Genomic DNA, 24,286 nt, shown 5'->3' on the forward strand with positions numbered 1-24,286 from the left:
CTCTGAGCCCTGATGACCCTTGGGCTGTCTAGCTCTGTCAGACCCTCCCTAATGACCACCCGCTAGGAGTCTAGTGCTTCACAGGACCACCCCAAGCAGAACTGGGACCCAAGAGCCTGCCCCCCAAGGACCAGAGTCCATGCCAAGGCCACCCTTCAGCTTCCAAGGCCCTCCACTGCCTGGCTGTCGCCAGTCACCACGGCCTCAGACAGGGCTTGTGCTCAGCTGACACCTCTGACACAGCTCTTCTGCCTCATGAGCTGTTGTCCAGCCACACCTCCCCGACTCTGTCCTCATGGTGCTGGTGGTTCAGAGGTCTGTGGATTTTTGCTGAGTTCTGGGCTGTTGAAAGCCTCGTGACGCTTCGTTCTATTATCAGTGGCGTGAGGTGACGTTCCCGGAGTTGTGCAATCCTCAGGTCCGGTAGTGTCTTCTTCCAGTTACTGGTTTCAAACAAGCCAAAAGTCTGACTGTGCTGTTTGTGAATCCTCTGAGGAAGCGGCTGTTCTCCTGGGGTCTCCCTTCCCATGCTGCCTGCCTAGCTTTCCCCCATTTAGTGGCACACCTGGGGTCTTCAGAGATGGCTCCGAAATGTGTCCAAAGAAGATTGCTGAGTCAGTTTCCGTAGAGGTCACAACAGTTCAGCAGCCTGCCATCCAGTCATTCAACAGAAATTTGGGAAACTTTCACTTCACGCCCTGTGCCAGGTGCCACAGAGACAGCTACTTACTCACTGCAGGGCTCGTTGCTGGGGAGACAGATAAGAGGACGGGCAGTCCCCAACCTCTGTGAAAGATGTGATGTCAGGGAGCAGTGCGGGCCTGTGCGGCATCTAACCAAGTCAGGGGCATTGCCGGGCAGGGACAGGGAAGGCTTCCTGGAGCAGGTGGCCTCCAAATGGGGCTCTGAAGACTGAGAAGGAGCCAGGCAAAAGAGCAGGGGTAGGTGAGGGCATGTGGCGCAGAAGGAGAATGTACAAAGGCCCGGAGGCCGGGGGCAGAACAGGGTACCTTTGGGGACATTGCATGTAATTGACCACATTTGGAGTTTGGATTTGAAAGTGGTGGAAGAGATGGAGATGGTGAGACAAGTAGTAAGCACGCCAGCCTTCCAGGTGAGCTCCTTTCCGATGAGCGCTCTCTTATCCCATGGAACGTTGAGAAGTTTGGACCTTTCCCACTGTGGCAGAGGTTTCCTGAGGCTCTCGCATACGTGGCCCTATGGTTGCCCATTGAATCTTTCTGCCAATAGCTGGTCAGCATGGTGGTGGCATAAGCGCATTTTCCAGAGCCAGGGATTCAGTTGCAGCACGACATGGCCCTGTCTGGGAGGCCAACATGAAGAAGGCAGTGGCTGTCATTGTCCAACCCCAGAAATCCCAATCCTGTTTCCCGTCTCCGTCTTGATCGTGGATTTAGCAGCAGTGAGCTCACCAATGTAGTGGGTGGCACAGCCAGGATCTTGACTCCGGCTCTGCAGCAGCACAGTCTGGAAAAGCTCTGAGGGGACAGAGATCCCCACTGTTCCCTGGGTCTGGCTACAGAGCCAGAAATGGGGGGGAAGGCATGGGCCTGGGTCGCCTCTGACCGCTCACGTACCATCCAGGAGGCCCTGGCCTCTCACTGAACCCTGCCACTCCTCTTTGGCATGGCCTCTTCCCAAACCCCCAAACTGCCTCCTTACCCACAAAAGTGGTCTCTGAGTGTCACAGTTCAGTGTGACCCCCACCCCTTATGGCTTCAGTTCCCCAAATAGGGCTGGACCCCTGATCCTGATCCAGCTGTGGCTATGTAGCCCCTTCCTGGGGACTTTGGACTTTGAGGGGGGCATGCCCAGGTGTGCTGGGAATCCACACTCTCCCTGGCTGGACCTAGAACCTGTGGACTCTAGTCCCGAGGGCAGTCGTGTTCTGCCTGTGCCTGGAAACACAAGAAACTTGACTGCAGAGAGAAGAAAGAGGAGAGAGAAACAGTGTGAGGAAACTGCCCGTCTCCGGGGCTTTTTCTGTTCCTTGGCTTTCTAAGGCCAGTGGGGTCCCCTCCCCTGCTTTCTTATTCCCGAGTTCTGTGAAATTCCCCAGTCCTTACTTTTGATCTCAAACCAGCTCAAGGTGGTCTGTTTTCCTTTCAACCAAAGAAAGGTGCTCCTGGTGGCTAAAGGTACATATTCTACAGCTAGATTTCCAGGCCGGAATCCTGCCCTCCACAACATGCGAACGACACCCGTGTTGCATATAGAGCATGTCTGTGAGAATTGAGTTAGTGCCCGCAAAGTGCTTAGAACAGCGTCTGGTACATGCGAGTACCCCGCAGCGGGAAACCACCTCCTTCTTGGTCTTCTGGGCACTTTTGAGAGTGAAACGAGGCACTAATAGCAATCACACTGTATACACTGGAATGCCCCAGGCAAACCAGGCTTTAGCGGTATTCCTCTATCTGTAGGTTAAACTAACAAAAAACCCACACAAATCACATTTCGTTCTTCAGGAAGGCATATTAGGCAGGGATTGCCATTTTCTCGCTGAGACAAACATCATGCCAGTAAACTGGCCCACAGTGGGGAGGCAGAGGGAGAGGGCCCAGGTGGGGGCGGACACCCACAGTTGATGTGGAGCCAGAAAGCTGACTCTGGCTGCAGGAAAAAGGTCAGGGTTGCATTTCCCTTCCTTGCTTCTTGATGGATGATCCATTTTTTGAAATACGGATGTCCCAAGGCCAATGAGACTGGTGCCATTCCAGTAAAGGGCCACTCTGTGGGCGGGACGGTGGGAAGGGACCCGAAGGTGGGGTCAAGGGAGGCCCCAAAACAGTCTACACAGCAGGAGGGATGGCCGGGGCTCTAGAGCTATAAGTGGCCCCTCGGGGCCCTGACGGGCGTCTCGCCATGCTGTTCCTGGGGCTGCTGCTGCTGCTGCCCCTGCTGGCTGGCGCCCGCCTGCTGTGGAACCGCTGGAAGCTCAGGAGCCTCCACCTCCCGCCTCTTGTCCCGGGCTTCCTGCACCTGCTGCAGCCCGACCTCCCCATCTATCTGCTTGGCCTGACTCAGAAATTCGGGCCCATCTATAGGCTCCACCTTGGGCTGCAAGGTGAGAGCCTGTTCTCGCTCTGGCCCTCACCATAGGAGGGCGGAGGGGGCGGGGAGGGTCCTCTCCCTCCGCTGACGCTGCTTTGGCTGTCCCGCAGATGTGGTGGTGCTGAACTCCAAGAGGACCATTGAGGAAGCCATGGTCAAAAAGTGGGCAGACTTTGCTGGCAGACCTGAGCCACTTACCTGTAAGGGCTGGGGGAATTTATCTTTCTTTAATTTTTTTTTTTTTTTTAGAAATGGGGTCTTGCTATGTTGCCCAGGCTGGTCTTGAATTCCTGGTCTCAAGTGATCCTCCTACCTCAGCCTCAAGTGGGAGCCACCTTTGGGGGCTCCCCCAATCCAGGTCCCTGGAGGCTGTTGGGGGGCATATCTTGGGGGGAGGAAGCAGGGGTTGGGGAGGCAGAAGAAGGTCAGGCCCTTGGCCTCCTTGGCCGGTTCCCACCCTCCAGCCCCCAACTCCTCCTGCAGACAAGCTGGTGTCTAAGAACTACCCAGATCTGTCCTTGGGAGACTACTCTCTGCTCTGGAAAGCCCACAAGAAGCTCACCCGCTCAGCCCTGCTGCTGGGCATGCGTGACTCCATGGAGCCCGTGGTGGAGCAGCTGACCCAGGAGTTCTGCGAGGTAAGGCTGGGCTCCTGAGGCCACCTCAGGTCAACCTCGCCTCTCGAAGTAGCTCCCGCCCTGCCCGCTGCACACCGGCCTGCTGAGCTCCCGTTCCTTCTCCACAGCGCATGAGAGCCCAGGCCGGCACCCCTGTGGCCATTGAGGAGGAATTCTCTCTCCTCACCTGCAGCATCATCTGTCACCTCACCTTCGGAGACAAGATCAAGGTGCCTCACAGCCCCTCCGGCCACCCCCAGCCCCTCCCTGAGCCTCTCCTTGTCCTGAACTGAAAGCACGCCCTCCTTTTCTGGCAGGAGGACAACTTAGTGCCTGCCTATTACAAATGTATCCAGGAGGTGTTAAAAACCTGGAGCCACTGGTCCATCCAAATTGTGGACGTGATTCCCTTTCTCAGGGTAAGGACCTGGAGCCTAGACACCCCTGGGTTGTTGGGAGAGGCTGGGGTGGAGGGAGAAGCTTCTTCCCATAGCTGCATTCTCATGCTTCCCGCCACAGTTCTTCCCCAATCCAGGTCTCCGGAGACTGAAGCAGGCCATTGAGAAGAGGGACCACATCGTGGAGAAGCAGCTGAGGCAGCACAAGGTGGGGACTGTGCGTGGACGGCCTCCCCTCGGCCCACAGCCAGTGATGCTACCAGACTCAGCACTGCTACTAGGAGGGTTCTTTTGCATGCCCCAGTTATGGGCCTGTCGTCACTCTGTACTCCTCTCCCCAGGCCAGCCGCTCAGCCTGCTCCTTTCACCCTCTGCAGGAGAGCTTGGTGGCAGGCCAGTGGAGGGACATGATGGACTACATGCTCCAGGTGGTGGCACAGCCGAGCATGGAAGAGGGCTCTGGACAGCTCCTGGAAGGGCACGTGCACATGGCTGCAGTGGACCTCCTCATGGTGGCACTGAGACCACCGCAAACACTCTCTCCTGGGCCGTGGTTTTTTTACTTCACCACCCTGAGGTGCGCCCTGGTGACAAGAAAAGGCTCCTTCCCAGCAGCCTGGCCAGGGTGGTGGGCACCCTCACTCAGCTCTGCTGAGAACTGTGCGGCTGGGGCTGTGCTTGCCCAGAGGGGCCGCAGTCTCCTCACTCAGGCTCACTGGGTCGCTGAGGGAATGGCTGGAGGCTGGGCAGCTGTGGGCTGCTGTGACAGGACTCCACCCGATCATTCCCCAGATTCAGCAGCGACTGCAGGAGGAGCTAGACCACGAACTGGGCCCCGGTGCCTCCAGCTCCCAGGTCCCCTACAAGGACCGTGCACGGCTGCCCTTGTTCAATGCCACCATCGCCGAGGTGCTGCGCCTGCGGCCCGTTGTGCCCCTGGCCCTGCCCCACCGCACCACACGGCCCAGCAGGTGACTCCCAAGGGTTGGGATAAGTGAGGAAAGCCCGATCCCAGCGAGGTCCTGGCCAGCCGCTAACTCCAGCCCCCTTCAGCATCTCCGGCTATGACATCCCTGAGGGCACAGTCATCATCCCGAACCTCCAAGGCGCCCACCTGGATGAGATGGTCTGGGAGAGGCCACATGAGTTCTGGCCTGGTATGTGGGGGGCCAGGGGCCTGCTGTGAAAAGGTGGCGGAGGCTGGTCCCCGCAGCCGCTGAGCGCCTCCCCACCCACCTGTCCACCCGCCCGCAGATCGCTTCCTGGAGCCAGGCAAGAACTCCAGAGCGCTGGCCTTCGGCTGCGGGGCGCGTGTGTGCCTGGGAGAGCCCTTGGCGCGCCTGGAGCTCTTCGTGGTGCTGACCCGACTGCTGCAGGCCTTCACGCTGCTGCCCCCGGGGGACGCCCTGCCCTCCCTGCAGCCCCTGCCCCACTGCAGTGTCATCCTCAAGATGCAGCCTTTCCAAGTGCGGCTGCAACCCCGGGGGTTGGGGGCCCACAGCCCGAGCCAAAGCCAGTGACGGGGCAGGACGGATGCCAGCCGGGTGCCTCAGTTTCTCCTTTATTGCTCCCGTACGATCCCCTCCCCCCACTGTAAACATAGTGCTGCGAGATCGCTGGCGGAGAAGGCTTCCTCCAGTGGCTGGGTGGTGAGGGGCCCTGGCTCTTCTCTCGGGGCGACCCCTCAGTGCTCGGCAGTCATACTGGGGTGCGAGAGAGGTGGGCAGCAGCTCAGCCTCCCCCGGCTGGGGAGCGAAAGTTTCTTGGTCTCAGCTTCATTTCCGTGAAGGGCACCGAGAACTCGAAGCCCTTCCAGTAGTACCAGCTCACTCCCTGGGAAAGGGGTTGTCAAGATAGAGTCAAAGCCGGATGTCCCATCTGCTCCTCCCATTTCCCTTAAGGAGGCGGCTCCGAGCACTCAACCAACCTCCCCACACAGCTCCCCTCCTGACCCTCCGCCACAGAGGACTGAGGCTTAATCCTGAGCTGGCCCTTTCCACCCAATAAATCACCTCCAGCTCCCTCTGTGAGGCTGGCACGATTGTTCCGTTTCACCCAGCCGCTCAGTCCCTTGCTGTTACACTGTGGGGCTGAAACCTAGGCAGGCCGAGCCCCAGCCACCCCGGCTCTGTGCCCCCTCCACACCCCTCACCTGATGGTCCACTGTGCTCCCGTAGAGCCCGTTGAGGTTGGCGTAGTGGCAGTTCCTGTACCACCAGGCCCCTCGGTAGGAGACGGCGCAGGAGATGAGCAAGTTGTTGGGGTCCCGATCACGGGCAGAGAAGACACTGCCGCTGTGGTAGCTCATGGAGTCCCCTGGGCAGGGTGGAGGAAGGAGCCATGAGGGCCTCCCCTCCCAGCCTCACCCTCCCAGCCTCGCAGCCTGTGCTTACCTGCGGTGCCGTGGTAGCCCTCCAGGTGGAGGCGGTAGTACTCCGCAGCCGAGTCTACGCGGAAGGAGTCGTACTGGGCGAACACAGCCTCGTCCCCAGCCCGCAGGTCCACGCGCATGGAGTAGTCACCTGCCTGCGTCAGGCTGTGCAGGGCCTCGTTGCCTGGGGGTGGGAGACATGACCTCATCAGGGTCCTGGTGTCCACAGGGCCCCCATCCCATCCGTAGTTCCCCAACCCCTGTGAGGTACTGACCCAGCCAGAACTCCCCAGAGATGTTCCCAAAACCATGGGCATAGTCCTCCCAGTCCCTCCAGAAGTCTGTCTGTCCATCCATGCGGCGCTGGAACACCTGGGAAGCAAGTGTGGGTACCATCAGCCTCTGGCTCCCGGGGCAACAGCCCCTGCCTTGCACGGACCCCTGGGTTTCCCAATGCCACCCACCAGCCAGCCGCCCCCGTCAGTCTCCATGTCACAAAACACGTTCAGGGGCCGCTCGCGGTTGCCGTTGAGGAAGATGGTGGTGGTCCTGGAGGCACCGGCTCCGTTCTGCATCTCCTCCCCGCAGTCCCTGGGGAAGGGGATCCGCAGCCCACCTGGGGAGAGGAGAGCAGGGGCCAGTCCTTTTCCAAGCCTTGGACCGTGGCTGCCCACCCAGTCCCCGGCCCCGGCCCGTGTGTCCAGGTACCGGTGGTGAAAGAGGTGGACACGGGCGGCAGGAGGCTCTCGCCCCACATGGCCTGGAGCCGTGCATTGTAGTGGGTGGAGGGAAAGAGGCCGAGGAGCTGGTGAGATGTGACCCCTCCCGGGAGCAGGATCTCCTGTGGAACAGACAAGGGGAGGTCAGGGGAGAGGGAGGTGGAGTCCCTCAGGGAGGGCCAGAGGCAGCACCTCCTGGAATCACCCAGGGAGGGGAGTTGGTCAGTGGGGCCGGGGCACCTGGGTCCGGCCACCAGGGGTGTCGAAGCTGAGCAGGTAGCCTGTGGGCCGGACTTGGGGCTCAGTCCAAGTGAGCAGGGCGTGCGGGGGGTCACTTCCTTGGCCTCCAAGTCCCGAGGGGCCTCTAGCCCTAGGAGGGAAAGCAGGAAGAGGAGATGGGGATGAGGCCCATCCTGGCTCCCTCTACCTCCTCTCCCCCATCCCACACACCCCACAGACCCTACCTGTGGTGAAGGTGATGCTGGCTGGGGAAGTGAGGTTGGGGCCCCGCAGGCCGCGCACGGTGGCGGTGTAGTTGGTGTGCAGGACGAGGTCATGCAGGGGGTAGTCCACCGCGCTGCCCGGGGCCTCGGCCTGCAGAGGCGGGGCTGGGAGTGCGAAGAGGGGCGTCAACGCCTCCCCCTCCATCCCCGGCCAGAGTCCAGTCTCCCCCCTGCAATCCCCACCCGGAACAAGTCCCCTCCAGAGGCCTCAGCCCTGCTCACCCCCAGGGGCTGTGACCTGGACGTCATAGGTGTCCACGGGATTCTGGGGGGGCTTCCAGTGCAGCACGGCGAACCCCTCGGTCAAGTTCAGTGCACGCAACTGGGTGGGGCCGTCAGGAACTGGGGGAAGGGGAGGGGCTCAGAGGGGTCCCCGCTGGTCTCTCTAGTCCCTGACTCCCCAGACTCCACCGGCCTCCTGTCCGCAATCGGAGCCTCCACCACCTCCCTTTCACCCTCCTCCTTCTCTCTCAACTCCCACCCACGCCATTTTCTTGGCTCCTGCCTCTTGCCCCAGGTCCCAGTCCATCTCACCTGTGGTGAGGAAGCCTGTGAGAGGCTCACTCTCCTCAAAGCCTCGGACGGAGACCACGGTCACCTCGTAGCGAGCGCCTGGGATCAGCCCCTGGAGTTTCTGGGTCCGGGCCCGGCCGTCCACCTGCACGCTCTGTGGCTCCCCTGAAAACATTGGGGATCGAGGGTTACCCAGCGAACCCCAGGAGGGCTGGAGGGTGGGCAGAGTGCAGGGGGGAGGGGAAACGCGAGGCAATGAGCCCATGGCAAAGGCACCACCTCCGTCCGCCAGCTGGTAGGAGACTTTGAAGCTGTCCGCCCGGGACGGCGGGGGCATCCAGTTGACCTTGGCTGAGGTCTCCCTGATTTCACTGAATTGGAGGTCACGGGGGCTCTCCAGAACTGCAGAGGGGGCAAGGAACAATGATGCGGGCAGGGGCAGGGACGCTCCTCCCTACGAGTCCCACCCCTCGCCTCTGCTCCAGCACAGGCTCAGCACCCCTTTTCCTCTAGTCCCCGGAATGGAAGTCGCTCTGCAGATTCCTCCAGGCCCACCATCAACTTGTCCACTCCACTGCTGGCTGAGGCACCAGGTCCCCCCCGTTAGTACAAAGACCCCCACTTTGGGGCAGATGTGGATCCTTACCTGGGCTGAGGGTGCGAGCAGTGCCCTGGATGCTATCGGCCTTGTGGGGTCCTCGCAGCCCATACAGTGTCAGGCTGTACAGCGTCCCCGGACGCAGGTCCCGAAGCACGGCTGAGTGCCGCGTCCCCGGCACCATCAGCTCGCGCTGCAGCAGAGGACGGGGATGCGGCTCCAGAGTGCTTGGTGATGGAACCCCAAAGCGGAGCAGGAAGGAGTCGAAGGCCCCAGGTGGGGCCTCCCAGTTGAGCCTCAGTGAACTGGTGGTCACATCAGTCACAGACAGCTGGGACAGGCGGGGTCCTGGCTCCCCTGAGGTCTGACCAGCAGGGGCCGGCCCTGCATGGAGTGGGTGGGAGAGAAGGGATTGGAGACAGAAGCACACCAGCTTGGTGACCCAGAGCACATCCCTTCCACCCCCCTCCCTGCCCCTGTTTCTCTATCTGTAACCAGGGACTTGCAGCCACAGGGGGGCCCTATGGGGCAGAGCTAAAGGCCACTCGCGTCCAGCCCACCCGTCCTCTCTCCCTGGTACCTGCTTCACGCTCTTTCCCTGCGACCACCACTTCTGAGCCCCCCTTTCCCCCTTCCGAGTCCCAGACTAGAGGTCAGAGATGCCTGGTGGTACCTGTGGTGCCCTCAGCTGAGAGGGGCCCCAGGCGCTTCCCTTCATGGAGGCCATAGAGGAGGAACCTGTAGGGGGTGCTGGGCTCCAGGCCTGAGATGAGGATCTTGCTCTGGTCACCGTCCACGAGCAAGGCCTGGGGCTGCCCGTTCGTGTCCTCATACTGGACCACGAAGGAATCAAAGGGGCCCTGGGCCACGCTCCACGAGAGGCGCATGGAGTCTGGGGCTGTGTCGGTCACGGCCAGCACCCCCAGGCGGGGCTCTTCAGGAGGCTCAGGGGCCTCTGGGGCTAACTCTGGGGCTGGCGTGTCCTCTTCTGGGGCTGCGTGGGAAAAGCCCAGGGCAGAATCTGAGTGAGGGGTGCCGTGGGGCCCTCCGTTTTTATCTTTCAGGCTTGGCCCAAGGCTGCGGTGGGAAGTTTAGAGGTCCAGGCCCAGTCAGACCATGAAGTCGCTGTGGCCTCGTGACTCCCGCGAGCTCCCCGGCTGTCGGAGTCAGGTGCTCGCTTCCCCCTTCCACACCCCAGTGTCCTCCCGAGCCCACCCTGAGCTATCACAGGCTCCGCCCCCACCCACGCCGGGACACATTCACTGAGCTTGGGGAGTGTGGTGCTCCCTTCTGAGAGAAGCTGAGGGTGGATCTGGCTGGTAAAGGTGACTGGCAAATCCCGCCAGCCGTGCCTTGGTCAGGCCTGAGGTGGGCATCAGTGAGCACTGGAAGCGGAGCCTGTAGCACAAATGCAGCCACTTCTGTTGGTTTCTGTGTCCCCGCTCATTTTGTTTTCCAGTGATTTTCCTCTTGAGAAAATGCTCCTGACTCATCCATGGCAGGGAGGTTTGCCGCTCTCTGGACAAGGCCACCTTCGGGGAGGTGACAGCTGCCCCAGTGAGTAACGAGGACCAGTGGCAGTGATGGGGCAGAGTTGGAGCTGGGAGATGAGGGAGCCCCTGCCAGGGCCTTTCCCTCTCACCTGGCCTGGCTCCTGCTCTGGACTCCTTGATGGATATTGAAGCCCACAAGCCTGCAGACTCCTCCTCCTTCCTGGGGACAGGCCAGGGTGCCCCACTCCCACCTGCCCACTCCTGCAGTCATCTTTGTCTTCCGCCCAAATGCACAAGGAAACCCACACAAGGTGGCTTGCTATAGCCAAGCACAGCAGCCTCACCTGTCATTCCCAGGGCGGAGACCGGGCCCAGGCGCTTTCCCCCAACGAGCCCGTAGAGCAGAAACTTGTACTTCTTGCCAGGCTCCAGGTCCTCTATGGTGACCGTGTGCTGGTCTGCGGCCACAGGCACTGCCCTGGGCTGCCCGTCCGTGTCCCTGTACTGGACCACGAAGGATTCAAAGGGGCCCTGGGCTACCGTCCAGGACAGGTGCAGGGAGCTGGAGGTCTCCTCGGTCACGGTCAGTTCCCCCAGGCGGGGAGGTGGCTCCTTCTCCAGGGAAGCTGTGCAGAGGGAGGAGGGAAAGCTCTTAGTCACATGCTGCCTGTGCCTAAGCCCTGGCAGCTTCCTGCAGGTGTGAGGTTCTGGGACAGCGTCCCTCCAGTGTAGCCCCAGGGACAGCTCCTTGAGGAGACACACAGGCTTGCTCCCGCCATGCCCCACAGCAATGAGGGAGAACAGCCCCCTCCTCCTCTGGAGGCCGCTGCCCAAACTCCATCCTGCCCTGCTCCTTCCCTACTGTGATCGAGGGTGCGGTAAATACATTAAAGATCATCTCCCGAGGGAGGGGTGGCTGGGGGTGCAGAGAGGGCCTGTGTTTACCGTGACCCCCGCCCCTGAGCAGGAATGAGGCCAGAGCTGAGAGAGACTCCCGGGAGGTCTTGGGTTGTCAGGGAAACATCCCAAACATCGAGAGCTGGTCTGGGCAGCTGGCCAACGCATGGCTCCCATCAGTGCCAGGCTGTGACCTCTCCCTTGTCCCCTTGTGGTCATCAGCCTGAACATCCGTGCCTCCTGCTTCCCCAGCCCCACACTGACCCCCCCATGGGGCCGAACAGAGGGTGGAGCAGAGGCTTGCCCGGGGCGGGGCTGGCGCCGATGGGTGGGGGTGGAGAGAGAGTCTGTACCCCGTCCCCGCAGTGAGAGTTTGGGAAGAGAATTCTGGAGTCCCAGGGACCAGGCCCCGACTGGCCGGCTGCTCTGTCCTCCTCTGGGCATAGTGACTCATGGTCCTGGGAGTAGGGCGAGGGTCCGTGACCCACCACACCCCTTCCTCGGGGGGCTGAGTCACGGGCACAGTGACACCAGGTTTTTCCATTGTCTTTCCGTAGCCAAGCTCTCCCTTTTTTCCACCGCTCGCCTCCGAGTTAGGGAGGAGGGAGGAGGATGGGAACCACTACTGAGTCCAGCGCCATTCCCGGCCATTATGCAGGTGAGGACACCGAGGTTCCGGGGATGAAGCGGATTGTCCATGGTCACCCTGGCAAGGGCTGGGACTGCAACTGGAACACAGATCTGCTGGCCCCAAAGCCCGTGTCCCTTTTATTTCCTCGGCAGTCAGCGAATGAAGGAAGTAATGCATCTTCTTCAGAACGCTGTGCCTGACACACACAGAGACTCACTTTCGGAGTTAAGATGGTTGTGTCAGGGCTGATAGAGGGAATCTCACGGGAAGGCCGTAGGGCCAGCGCTGAGGGCCTGAAGGAGAGGCAGCTCTGGAAAAGCTGGAGGCTGGACTGGGACTCACCTGTGGTGCCGTCAGCAGAGATGGGGCCCATTCGCTTCCTGCCTGCCAGACCATACAGCAGGAACTTGTATTTCCTACTGGGCTCCAGGCCTGGGACTGTGACCTCCCGCTGGTCGGCTGCCACTGGCACAACCTGGAGCCGACCATCCTTATCTTTGTACTGGACCACGAAGGAGTCGAATTCCCCCTCAGGGACCGTCCACGAGAGGCCCACGGAGTCAGGGGTCGCATCTGTCACAGTCAGCTCCCCCAGGCGGGGAGACAGTTTCGTGTCTGGGGCTGGAAAAGACAGTGAGGTGCATGGAGAGCGGGATGGACGCAAAGGGGCCACGGAGCTTCCTGGGCTGCTATGGCTCTGTGAGCCGGTCCCAGGAACGGGAGGGTGACTGGGCCAGGAGTAGCGATAAAAGAGGAGCCAGACAAGAAAGCAAGTGTCCCCTGGGGTGCAGGGAAAGTAGGGAGAAGGATGAGGGTCAGAGGGAGAGGAGAGCTCAGGGCCTGGGTTTTCCCCCGACCCAATAAATCATTGGGTGCTGAGGACTGGAGTGTGGGGCACAGAAACGTGAAATTCCAACTGGTGCCACAAGGGGGCGAACGCTCTGGCCGCGGGAGGCCTCCAGCCCTCACTCACCGGTCCTGGCCTCCACAGGGACTGGGCCGTGGCGTTTCCCATTCTGGAGTCCAAAGAGCAGGAACTTGTACTTGCGGGCCGGGTCCAGCCCTGAGACGGTGACTGCTCGGAGGTCTCCGCTCACAGGCACTGCCTGGGGCTGCCCCTGCGTGTCCCTGTACTGCACCAGGAAGGAGTCAAAGGGCCCCTGGGCTACGGTCCACGAGAGGCCCACTGAGTCCGAGGTCACGGCTGCCACCGTCAACTCCCCCAGGCGGGGCTCCACGGGCGGCGGTGTGGGCAGGGGCACTGAAAAGAGCAGAGCAGGCCCATGGGTGAGAAGGCAGCACCCTGCCCGAGGGAGGCAGTGCTCTCCCGGGACTGGAGTGAGCACAGCGGCCTTCTCTAAAGCGCGCTTGCTTTAGAATCTGTGCCCTGCATTGCTGTAAGCAGCTCACAAACAGCGGTGCACTTAACCCTTTGCAAAACATATGAAGTAGATGCCATTATTATCATCACCCCAACTCTGCAGGGATCTGAAGGTTAGGAAACGCCTGCAAAGTCGCACAATCACTACATTCGAAGGCACATGCAGATCTGGGCAACTGAATCTGAAGCACTTTCTGAGCCACTGAAATACTCCTTAAGGGAGCCTGAAGACTAACAAATGAGCACGAGCAACCTGGAGGTTCCAGATCACGATGGGAGGAAGGAAGCTACAACAAAGAGGGCATGGACTACCTGCCCATCTGACTCCACACAGTCTCCATGAATCCAAGGATGAGGCAGGATCATTAGCAACATGGGAGAAAAGACAGAAACCTAGAGGCCCAGTCATAAGAGGTGCCAAGATCCAAAGGAGAAACACAAGGGGGCTACAGAGGTAAACCTGGGGACGAGGGCCTGTCCCCCAACTCACCCGTGACGCCCACAGCGGACACCGGGCCCACGCGCCTCCCCTCATAGAGGCCGTACAGGTGCATCTTGTACTTGCGCCCAGGCTCCAGGCCCCTCACAGTGACCTCGCTTTCCTCGCCCCCGACACGCACCGCCTGGGGTTGCCCGTCCCTGTCCTTGTACTGCACGGTGAAGGAGTCGAAGCGCCCCTGGGGGACGGTCCAAGAGAGGCTCAGCGAGTCAGGGGAGGATCCTGTCACTGTCAGCTCCCCCAGGAGCGGCTCCTCGGGGGGCTCCGGGGCCTCCGTGCTGGGTTCTGTGGGGCTGGGGGTCTCTTCCTCTGCAACTGAAAAGGGGAGAGAGAGAGTGAGGGGAATGTCCTTGGGTCCTGGGGAAAATGAGGGAGACGCCAAGGCTATGACTGGGGGACCTGAGGTCAGTTCAGAGAGGCCCATTCTTGGGGCTGGGGGGTCCTGCTCAGCTGACAGCTAACACCATGACAAGTACCAGGGTCAGCTGTGGGGGACCTGGGACAGCCACCGCACAGCAAAGCTCCCGACGGCGCCTCCCTGCTCAGGAGGAGCCAGGGGTCAACCTCACAGGAAGGCCCAAGGGGAGCCCCAGCCCCAGCCACAAGCAGGTCTGTGGTGCTGACCAGACCCCTGTCACATTCCCCACCAGTCATCACCAAAGAGCAAGAGGGTGGCCCTCCCACAGCACCCACCCTGTGGCTCCCACTGTTCACTCACCCGTCACCCCGATGACAGACATGGGACCCACGCGCTGGCCACCGTGGAAGCCGTACAGGTTCATCTTGTACTTGTGGTCTGGCTCCAGGCCTGAGATGGTGACCCCGTCCTCGTGCCCCGGCACCCTCACCGCCTTGGGCTGCCCGTCCCCATTCCTGTACTGGACCAGGAAGTGGTCAAACTGGCCCTCGGGGACCGTCCAGGACAGGCTGAGGGAATCGGGGGGGTGGCGTCAGTCACGGTCAGCTCCCCCAGGCGAGGCTTGATGGGGGGCTCAGGGGTCGTGGTGGGTGCTGCTTGGGTGGTCTCGGCTTCATCCTCTGCAGCTGGACAGACAGGTATGGGGACAGTGAGGTCCCTGGGTCCTCAGTTCAGCATAGAAAGGATGTGTCACAAAACACAAAGTGCCCGAGAGCAGGACGATGCTGCCCACAGTGCCTCTAGCAAAGCTCTTCTTGCTCTCCTCTCCTGTGGCCTTTCCTATCCCTCACCCTGAACCCCTGCCCTCAGCCCCCCCACCTCACCCCCACCTCCCAACACCCAGGCCACCTCTCCCTGTCCCTCCAGCACCGCCTCTCTTCTGAGCACAGCCCCACTCGGCCTCTGCACCCTCGGCCTCCCTGCACTGGGGTCTCCTCGCCATCTTTTGTTCACTGGGCTTCTGTCTTTGCTCCTCAACAAGCTCAGCACACCCCTCCCGAGGCCAGAGCTTGGGGCGTGTTCCTTGACCTGGCCCCTCACCAGCTGCCAGCAGCCTCAGAGCATCTTTACCCTGAATTCCCCTGGATACCTTTTTCCCCCACCTCCAGTCCCCGGTCCTGGTTTGGGCCACTGTCACCTCTCACCAAGGCCACCAACTGCCTACTGGCCTCCCTGCCTCCAGGCTCCCTGTCACCTCATCCCCATCTTCAGCCCCCATGGATGAGCTTCACACAGGCACAGCTGCTGGGGCCATCTCAGCACAGACCTGAGCAACCTCATCCCTGAGAGACCCCAAGCCTGGTGAGCTGCCCTCTCCTCTGCTCCCACACTTCAGGATGATCTACTCACCGCAAAGGACACCCCACTCAATCCTCAGTGCTTCTCACACACCATGCTCTTTCTAGCCTCCCGGCCTTTGCACCAGCTGTGATGATCTGGCACGCTTCACCTCCTCTCTAAAGCTGTCACCAGGCTAAGGCCTGCCTGGCCTCAGGTCCTGGCTGTCCCCTGAGTATCCACAGGCAGGGTGGCTTAGATATTCCTGCCTGACCCTGGGTTTCCTGTCACATGCTCACCCACGTTTGCTTTCTTACTGGTCCACAGCCTGTCCCCCACGACGTCAGTCCCATTAGGACAGGAACTTATCCCATTAGGATATGAACCCTAATTCTGAGCCTAACCTCTGTGAGGATTCATGAATGCAAGAAAAATTTGCTTCAACAAATTCTAAGAGAGTTTCCAAATCTGTTATTGGGTGGAGCTTTACTACAAAGGTGTTCTGTGATTTGCACATAAATATTCATAGCAGCATTATTCATGATAGCTAAGAGGTGGAGGCAACCCAGATGTCCATCAATGGATGAAAGGATGAGTATGTATAAAATGAAACATTATTCAGCCTGAAAAGGAAGGAAGTTCTGGCCAGGTGCAGTGGCGCTTGCCTGTAATCCCAACACTTTGGGAGGTCGAGGTGGGAGAATCGCTTGAGGCCAGGAGTTTGAGACTAGCCTGGGCAACGTAACAGGACCCCATCACCACAAAAAATAAAAATGAAAATAAAATATAAAAGAAATTCTGACGGATGCTACGACATAGATGAACCTTAAAGACATTGTATTTAACAAAATGAACCATTCGAAAAAGACAAATATTTTATGATTGCACTTATATGAGGTATCTGAAGTCAAATTGATAGAGACAGGGAATAGAATGGTGTTGCCAGGGGCTGGGGCAAGGGGAGAATGGGGTTCGTGTCTAGTGGGCAGGAAGTTCTAGTGTGGGAAGAGGAGCTCTGGAAGTGGAGGGTGGTGGTCCATAGCAATGTGAGTGGACTTCATGCTGGACTGTATACTGGAAAGTGATTAGAATGGCGAATTATATCATGAGTACTTTACTACAATAAAAAAACAACAAAAAAAGTGTGTTCCTTGGACCAGTGGCATCAAGATCAAGGAGAATCTTATTAAAAATGGATGGCCGGCCGGGCACGGTGGCTCACGCCTGTAATCCCAGCACTTTGGGAGGCCGAGGTGGACAGATCACGAGGTCAGGAGATCGAGACCATCCTGGCCAACCTGCTGAAACCCATCTCTACTAAAAATACAAAAAATTAGCTGGGCGTGGTGGCGCACGCTGGTAGTCCCAGTTACTCAGGAGGCTGAGGCAGGAGAATCACTTGAGCCTGGGAGGCGGAGGTTGCAGTGAACCAAGATTGAGACACTGTACTCCAGCCTGGGTGACAAAGTGAGACTCCAAAAAAAAAAAAAAAAGGGAAAGAAAAGAAGAGAAAAGGAGAGTCTCTGACCCTACGCCAAACCTGCTGAATCCAAATCTGCCTTTTAACAAAAATCAGCAGGCATTTGGATACTCAGAGGAAGGAATACTCTTGAGAGTATGTTTTCACGAAGACTGGAGAAACAGCAGTGTCTTCCAGGGCCATCTTCCCCAGCCTGCCTCACTCACACTCACTCACCTGTCACACCCACGGCAGACACCGGGCCCACGCGCCGCCCCTCGTGGAGGCCGTACAGGTGCATCTTGTATTTGCGTCCGGGCTCCAGACCCCCCACGGTGACCTCGCTCTCCTCGCCCCCAACGCGCACCACCTGGGGCCGCCCGTCCCTGTCCTTGTACTGCACGGTGAAGGAGTCGAAGCGGCCCTGGGGGACGGTCCAGGAGAGGCTCAGCGAGTCAGGGGAGGATCCTGTCACCGTCAGCTCCCCCAGGAGCGGCTCCTCAGGGGGCTCTGGGGCCTCCGTGCTGGGTTCTGTGGGGGCGGGAGTTTCTTCCTCTGCAGCTGAGAAGAGGGGACAGAGAAAGTGAGCCAGCTTCCCGGGGGGATGTCCTTGAGGCTTGCAGGGAAGGAGAGCGAAGTTGTGGCCATGAATGGGGGTCCGGAGGTCAGCTTGGAGAGGCCCATCTTTGGAGCTGGGCGGTCTTGCTCAGCTTGCAGTCAACACACATGACAAGCTCTGAGGTCAGTGCTGGGGAACTTGGGACAGCCACCAACAGAGCTCACAGGGCCCTTCTCCACCCAGGAAGACCTGTCAGTCCTCAGGGAAGTGGGGAAAAGCACAAAGGTACCAAGGCTCAGCCAAGAGCAGAGGGGCTTCCTGGGCTAGTTCACCCATCACCAGAGAAAGGGGGACCCTCCCACAGGACCCACCCTGGGCTCCCACCGTCCACTCACCCGTCACCCCGATGACAGACATGGGACCCACGCGCTGGCCACCGTGGAAAGCCGTACAGGTTCATCTTGTACTTGTGGTCTGGCTCCAGGCCTGAGATGGTGACCCCGTCCTCGTGCCCCGGCACCCTCACCGCCTTGGGCTGCCCGTCCCCATTCCTGTACTGGACCAGGAAGTGGTCAAACTGGCCCTCGGGGACCGTCCAGGACAGGCTGAGGGAATCGGGGGTGGCGTCAGTCACGGTCAGCTCCCCCAGGCGAGGCTTGATGGGGGGCTCAGGGGTCGTGGTGGGCGCTGCTTGGGTGGTCTCGGCTTCATCCTCTGGAGCTGGACAGACAGGTATGGGGACAGTGAGGTCCCTGGGTCCTCAGTTCAGCATAGAAAGGATGTGTCACAAAACACAAAGTGCCCGAGAGCAGGACGATGCTGCCCACAGTGCCTCTAGCAAAGCTCTTCTTGCTCTCCTCTCCTGTGGCCTTTCCTATCCCTCACCCTGAACCCCTGCCCTCAGCCCCCACCTCACCCCCACCTCCCAACACCCAGGCCACCTCTCCCTGTCCCTCCAGCACCGCCTCTCTTCTGAGCACAGCCCCACTCGGCCTCTGCACCCTCGGCCTCCCTGCACTGGGGTCTCCTCGCCATCTTTTGTTCACTGGGCTTCTGTCTTTGCTCCTCAACAAGCTCAGCACACCCCTCCCGAGGCCAGAGCTCGGGGCATGTTCCTGGACCTGGCCCCTCACCAGCTGCCAGCAGCCTCAGAGCATCTTTACCCTGAATTCCCCTGGATACCTTCCTCCCCCACCTCCAGTCCCCGGTCCTGGTTTGGGCCACTGTCACCTCTCACCAAGGCCACCAACTGCCTACTGGCCTCCCTGCCTCCAGGCTCCCTGTCACCTCATCCCCATCTTCAGCCCCCATGGATGAGCTTCACACAGGCACAGCTGCTGGGGCCATCTCAGCACAGACCTGAGCAACCACCTCCTCATCCCTGAGAGACCCCAGGCGTGGTGAGCGGTCCCCTCCTCTGCTCCCACACTTCAGGACGATCCACCCACTGCAAAGGACACCCCACTCAATCCTCAGTGCCTCTCACGTGCCGTGCTTTCTAGCCTCCCGGCCTTTGCACCAGCTGTGATGATCCGACACAGTTCACCTCCTCTCTAAAGCTGTCACCAAGCTAAGGCCTGCCTGGCCTCAGGTCCTGGCTGTCCCCCGGGTACTTGTGGTCAGGGTGACCTCATTGTCCCTTCCCAATCCTGGCTTGGCCCCTGGGCTCCACATGCTCATCCTTCTTTGCTTACTTTCTGGTTTTCCGCTTGTGCCCACAACTGTGAGGCCCATGAAAACATGAACTTGTGTGTGTCACTTTCCAGCTTCTGCCTATGAAAGAAAAAAGCAGCCCTGACACCCGTGAGCTGCCCTTTCCCTCAGCCAGGCCGCGATTGCTTGGGACTGGCCTGGCACAGTCTGATCTTGGCGTGGTCCAGTTGAACACAGACAATTTCATGGAACATCAACATCAGACTAGGCCATTAGTCAGTAGGATGGATCAAGGCAAGAACAAGGCCAGTCTGTGATCATGTCTCAGTATAGACAAACTCTAACACTTTCCAAAGCACAAAAATAACCAAACATCACCCATCCAGCTAATCTGAGTGACAGTTGCTTCTTTACCAATGGCAGCTTTGGCCTTGCTCTAGGTTGACCCCCGCAAAGATAAGACTTAGTGAGACGCCTGGTAACAGGGCTATCCCTTCTTCCTGACAGCGTCTAATACAGAGCAAAACCTTGCTTCCTTAAACGCTTTCCCAAAATACCACCACAAGCCCAGTTCCTTAACAATCTCTTTCTAAAGCCTCTTCCTGAGTCACCCCACAGTCGTCCTGCACTGCACGGAGCATAACTCCATCCGTTCAATTTTTGGTGAGTTTCTGGAGGTCGTTGGCCAGAGGACATTGATACCCTAAAATTACAGTGCCTGGATCAGGGCATGGAATTCTTTGTTGAATGAACAAATTGGCCCATTGGAGGGAAAGGTCTGTTCCTATTCCTCTTCCAATGGTGGGCTTTCAGAGTGCACAGTCAACACGCTGCCCCTCACTGCCTTCTGTCTTCCTTCACGGCCCCCAGTCAACTCCACAGAGAAAGCACCCTACCAGGAATCAGGGACGCAGAAAAATTCTCTTCAACAGATTTCAAAAGAGGGTCCAATTCCTTGGTCGTGAGGAACTTTGCTACTCAAGGGGCGTGATCACGGGCCAGCAGCATCTGCATCATTTCTTGTTGGAAACGCAGAATCTCTGGCCCTAGCCTAAACCTGTTGAATCCCAATCTGCCTCTTAGCAAGATCCCCAAGCATAGAAACGTGCAAAAGAAGCCCGACTGGTGAGAATATTTTTGTTTTCATGAAGTTGCAGAGAAAGCAACATCTTCTAAGGCCATATTCCCCACCCTGCCTCACTCACAAACACTCACCTGTCACACCCACAGCAGACACCGGGCCCACGCGCCGCCCCTCGTGGAGGCCGTACAGGTGCATCTTGTACTTGCGCCCGGGCTCCAGGCCCCCCACGGTGACCTCGCTCTCCTCGCCCCCGACACGCACCACCTGGGGCCGCCCGTCCCTGTCCTTGTACTGCACGGTGAAGGAGTCGAAGTGGCCCTGGGGGACGGTCCAGGAGAGGCTCAGCGAGTCAGGGGAGGATCCTGTCACTGTCAGCTCCCCCAGGAGCGGCTCCTCAGGGGGCTCTGGGGCCTCTGTGCTGGGTTCTGTGGGGCTGGGGGTCTCTTCCTCTGCAGCTGAGAAAAGGAAATATAGAGAGGATGCCAGGTCCTTGGGTGATATGCTCAGGTCTTCAGGGGAAGGAGGGAGAAACCACGGCCACTACTGGGTACGTGAGGTCATTTCAGAACAGGCCATTCTTGGGGCTGGGGGGTCCTGCTCAGCTGACAGCTAACACACATGACAAGTTCCAGGGTCAGCTGTGGGGGACCTGGGACAGCCACCAGCACAGCAAAACTCCCGATGGCTCCTCCCTGCTCAGGAGGAGCCAGGGGTCAACCTCACAGGAAGGCCCAAGGGGAGCCCCAGCCCCAGCCACAAGCAGGTCTGTGGTGCTGACCAGACCCCTGTCACATTCCCCACCAGTCATCACCAAAGAGCAAGAGGGTGGCCCTCCCACAGCACCCACCCTGTGGCTCCCACCGTCCACTCACCCGTCACCCCGATGACAGACATGGGACCCACGCGCTGGCCACCGTGGAAGCCGTACAGGTTCATCTTGTACTTGTGGTCTGGCTCCAGGCCTGAGATGGTGACCCCGTCCTCGTGCCCCGGCACCCTCACCGCCTTGGGCTGCCCGTCCCCATTCCTGTACTGGACCAGGAAGTGGTCAAACTGGCCCTCGGGGACCGTCCAGGACAGGCTGAGGGAATCGGGGGTGGCGTCAGTCACGGTCAGCTCCCCCAGGCGAGGCTTGATGGGGGGCTCAGGGGTCGCGGTGGGCGCTGCTTGGGTGGCCTCGGCTTCATCCTCTGGAGCTGGACAGACAGGTATGGGGACAGTGAGGTCCCTGGGTCCTCAGTTCAGCATAGAAAGGATGTGTCACAAAACACAAAGTGCCCGAGAGCAGGACGATGCTGCCCACAGTGCCTCTAGCAAAGCTCTTCTTGCTCTCCTCTCCTGTGGCCTTTCCTATCCCTCACCCTGAACCCCTGCCCTCAGCCCCCACCTCACCCCCACCTCCCAACACCCAGGCCACCTCTCCCTGTCCCTCCAGCACCGCCTCTCTTCTGAGCACAGCCCCACTCGGCCTCTGCACCCTCGGCCTCCCTGCACTGGGGTCTCCTCGCCATCTTTTGTTCACTGGGCTTCTGTCTTTGCTCCCCAACAAACTCAGTACATCCCTCCCGAGGCCAGAGCTCGGGGCATGTTCCTGGACCTGGCCCCTCACCAGCTGCCAGCAGCCTCAGGGCATCTTTACCCTGAATTCCCCTGGATACCTTCTTCCCCCACCTCCAGTCCCCGGTCCTGGTTTGGGCCACTATCACCTCTCACCAAGGCCACCAACTGCCTACTGGCCTCCCTGCCTCCAGGTTCCCTGTCACCTCATCCCCATCTTCAGCCCCCATGGATGAGCTTCACACAGGCACAGCTGCTGGGGCCATCTCAGCACAGACCTGAGCAACCTCATCCCTGAGAGACCCCAAGCCTGGTGAGCTGCCCTCTCCTCTGCTCCCACATTTCAGGATGATCTACTCACCGCAAAGGACACCCCACTCAATCCTCAGTGCTTCTCACACACCATGCTCTTTCTAGCCTCCCGGCCTTTGCACCAGCTGTGATGATCTGGCACACTTCACCTCCTCTCTAAAGCTGTCACCAAGCTAAGGCCTGCCTGGCCTCAGGTCATGGCTGTCCCCTGGGTACCCATGGACAGGGTGGCTTAGGCGTCCCTCTCTGGTCCTGACCTGAGCCCTGGGCCTCCCTATCACATGCTCACCGGCCTTTGCTCATTTGCTGGATCGCAGCCTCTCTCTCCATGGCATGCCTTTCCATAATGTTGATATATTCCTTTCAATGTGAGCCCCATCAAGACAGAAATATGTATAGGAAAATAGTAGAGAAGGGCACATTTTCTAGGTCTGTCTTCCGACCCTGCCCCACCCACACTCACTCACCTGTGACGCCCACGGCAGACACCGGGCCCAGGCGCTGCCCCTCGTGGAGGCCGTACAGGTGCATCTTGTACTTGCGTCCGGGCTCCAGGCCCCCCACGGTGACCTCACTCTCCTTGCCCCCGACACGCACCACCTGGGGCCGCCCGTCCCTGTCCTTGTACTGCACGGTGAAGGAGTCGAAGTGGCCCTGGGGGACGGTCCAGGAGAGGCTCAGCGAGTCAGGGGAGGATCCTGTCACTGTCAGCTCCCCCAGGAGCGGCTCCTCGGGGGGCTCTGGGGCCTCTGTGCCTGGTTCTGTGGGGCTGGAGGTCTCATCCACATCCTCTCGTGGGGCTGAAAGATAATATAGGGGGATACAGGGTTTAAGGGTTTAAGGGTTTAAGGGCGACTTGCTTTGCCAGTGCTGTCAACAGAGGTCATACATCAAATGCACCCCTCCAGAGCAGGCTGAGGGCTGGGGCAGCTTTGTGTTGGTCATTTAGCGCCTCTTGGAACAAGAGCCGGTGAGGTATCCCCAAGCCCCGGGCCTGTACTGCTGGCAGAGCTGCACTGTTACAAACCTCCAGAAGGCAACTGAGACATAGTGTCAGGAGCCAAAGTAATTCTCATTTCCTTTGACCCAATAATCCCAGTTCTGGGCATCTATCCTAAGAAAATTATTAAAGCAGGAAAAAGTTATAGCATGGAAGAATTCATGATGGGATTATTCATGACCGCAAATGTGTCAGGAACACAAATGACCCATAGAAGAGGATTAATTCTGTTAGAGTTTTCACCACCACACATCAAACAACCATTGAAACGATGATTAATGCTGGTTGTGTCGCCGCAAGGTGAATGATTACAATGTACTTGTGTACAAAAAAGGAAGAGCCAAGAGTTTTATGAACACTGATGGCAACTTTAAAACACGCTCTGCATGCAAAATGCAGAAAGGAAATGTGCACTACACACATTGTTATTAATGCCGCCAGCTGGGGGAGAAAGCAGGACTATGAGATTCTGTTTTTCTGTTTTTCAGGCTTTCCACATAGTGTTGCTATATTATTTTCACTAGAAAAATGTGGGCCAAAAAAGAAATTCTGGGCCAGGAGCGGTGGTTCATGCTTGTAATCCTAGCATTTTGGGAGGCCGAGGCGGGTGGATCACCTGAGGTCGGGAATTCGAGCCCAGTCTGGCCAACGTCATGAAACCCTGTCTCTACTAAACATACAAAAATTAGCCAGGCGTGGTGGCATGCACCTGTAGTCCCAGCTACTCAGGAGGCTGAGGCAGGAGAATCGCTTGAACCCGGGAGGCAGAGGTTGCAGTGAGCTGAGATCACACCACTGCACTCCAGCCTGGGCAATACAGTGAGACTTGGTCTCGAAAGAAAGAAAGAAAGAAAAAGAAAGAAAGAAAGAAAGAAAGAAAGAAAGAAAGAAAGAAAGAAAGAAAGAAAGAAAGAAAGAAAGAAAGAAAGGAAGGAAGGAAGGAAGGAAGGAAGGAAGGAAGGAAGGAAGGAAGGAAGGAAGGAAGGAAGGAAGGGAGGGAAGGAAGGGAAGGAAGGAAGGAAGAAAGGAAGAAAGGAAGAAAGACAGACAGAAAGACAGAAAGACAGAAAGACAGAAAGAAAGAAAGAGAGAAAGAAAGAAATTCTGGGCTACAACAATTAATAATCGAGTGTGGGGTGGGGGTGGGGTAGCAATACAGATGGAGCAGGAGGGGCAGGGGTGGGTCCCTCAGCCTGTCCTCGGTCAGTTCTGTGGTTCCCCACGGTGGGGGTAGGAACATAAAACTGAACGTGGACCAGAACGGCTCACCCCTA

The 24,286-nt window shown here is 58.8% G+C and overlaps 2 protein-coding genes across 2 annotated transcripts in view; one reads left to right on the forward strand and one right to left on the reverse strand.

Moving 5' to 3' along the window:
* The first annotated feature begins 1,687 nt into the window (after positions 1-1,687).
* On the forward strand, positions 1,688-6,114 carry LOC126953219 (steroid 21-hydroxylase-like). The gene is given in 11 exon segments (XM_050788604.1): positions 1,688-3,085; positions 3,183-3,272; positions 3,556-3,710; positions 3,818-3,919; positions 4,007-4,108; positions 4,209-4,295; positions 4,465-4,594; positions 4,597-4,664; positions 4,880-5,058; positions 5,141-5,244; positions 5,342-6,114. Coding segments are annotated over 11 exon segments (1,485 nt in total). The 5' UTR covers positions 1,688-2,883; the 3' UTR covers positions 5,608-6,114.
* The window catches only part of LOC126953208 (tenascin-X-like), a 69,012-nt gene continuing 50,360 nt past the window's right edge, over positions 5,635-24,286 (reverse strand). Inside the window, 26 exon segments of the mRNA XM_050788581.1 lie at positions 5,635-5,920; positions 6,240-6,403; positions 6,481-6,642; positions 6,734-6,830; positions 6,923-7,074; positions 7,167-7,299; positions 7,418-7,497; positions 7,500-7,547; positions 7,642-7,785; positions 7,903-8,022; positions 8,215-8,358; positions 8,473-8,595; positions 8,840-9,175; positions 9,465-9,785; positions 10,629-10,910; positions 12,155-12,433; positions 12,786-13,073; positions 13,684-14,007; positions 14,411-14,633; positions 14,636-14,736; positions 17,085-17,408; positions 17,802-17,850; positions 17,852-18,126; positions 20,275-20,598; positions 21,016-21,339; positions 22,480-22,812. Coding sequence (XP_050644538.1) covers positions 5,819-5,920; positions 6,240-6,403; positions 6,481-6,642; positions 6,734-6,830; positions 6,923-7,074; positions 7,167-7,299; positions 7,418-7,497; positions 7,500-7,547; positions 7,642-7,785; positions 7,903-8,022; positions 8,215-8,358; positions 8,473-8,595; positions 8,840-9,175; positions 9,465-9,785; positions 10,629-10,910; positions 12,155-12,433; positions 12,786-13,073; positions 13,684-14,007; positions 14,411-14,633; positions 14,636-14,736; positions 17,085-17,408; positions 17,802-17,850; positions 17,852-18,126; positions 20,275-20,598; positions 21,016-21,339; positions 22,480-22,812 — 5,252 coding nt within the window. The 3' untranslated portion in view covers positions 5,635-5,818.

Source organism: Macaca thibetana, chromosome 4, assembly GCF_024542745.1.
Source record: "Macaca thibetana thibetana isolate TM-01 chromosome 4, ASM2454274v1, whole genome shotgun sequence".
In the NCBI taxonomy this organism is placed as follows: Eukaryota; Metazoa; Chordata; class Mammalia; order Primates; family Cercopithecidae; genus Macaca; species Macaca thibetana.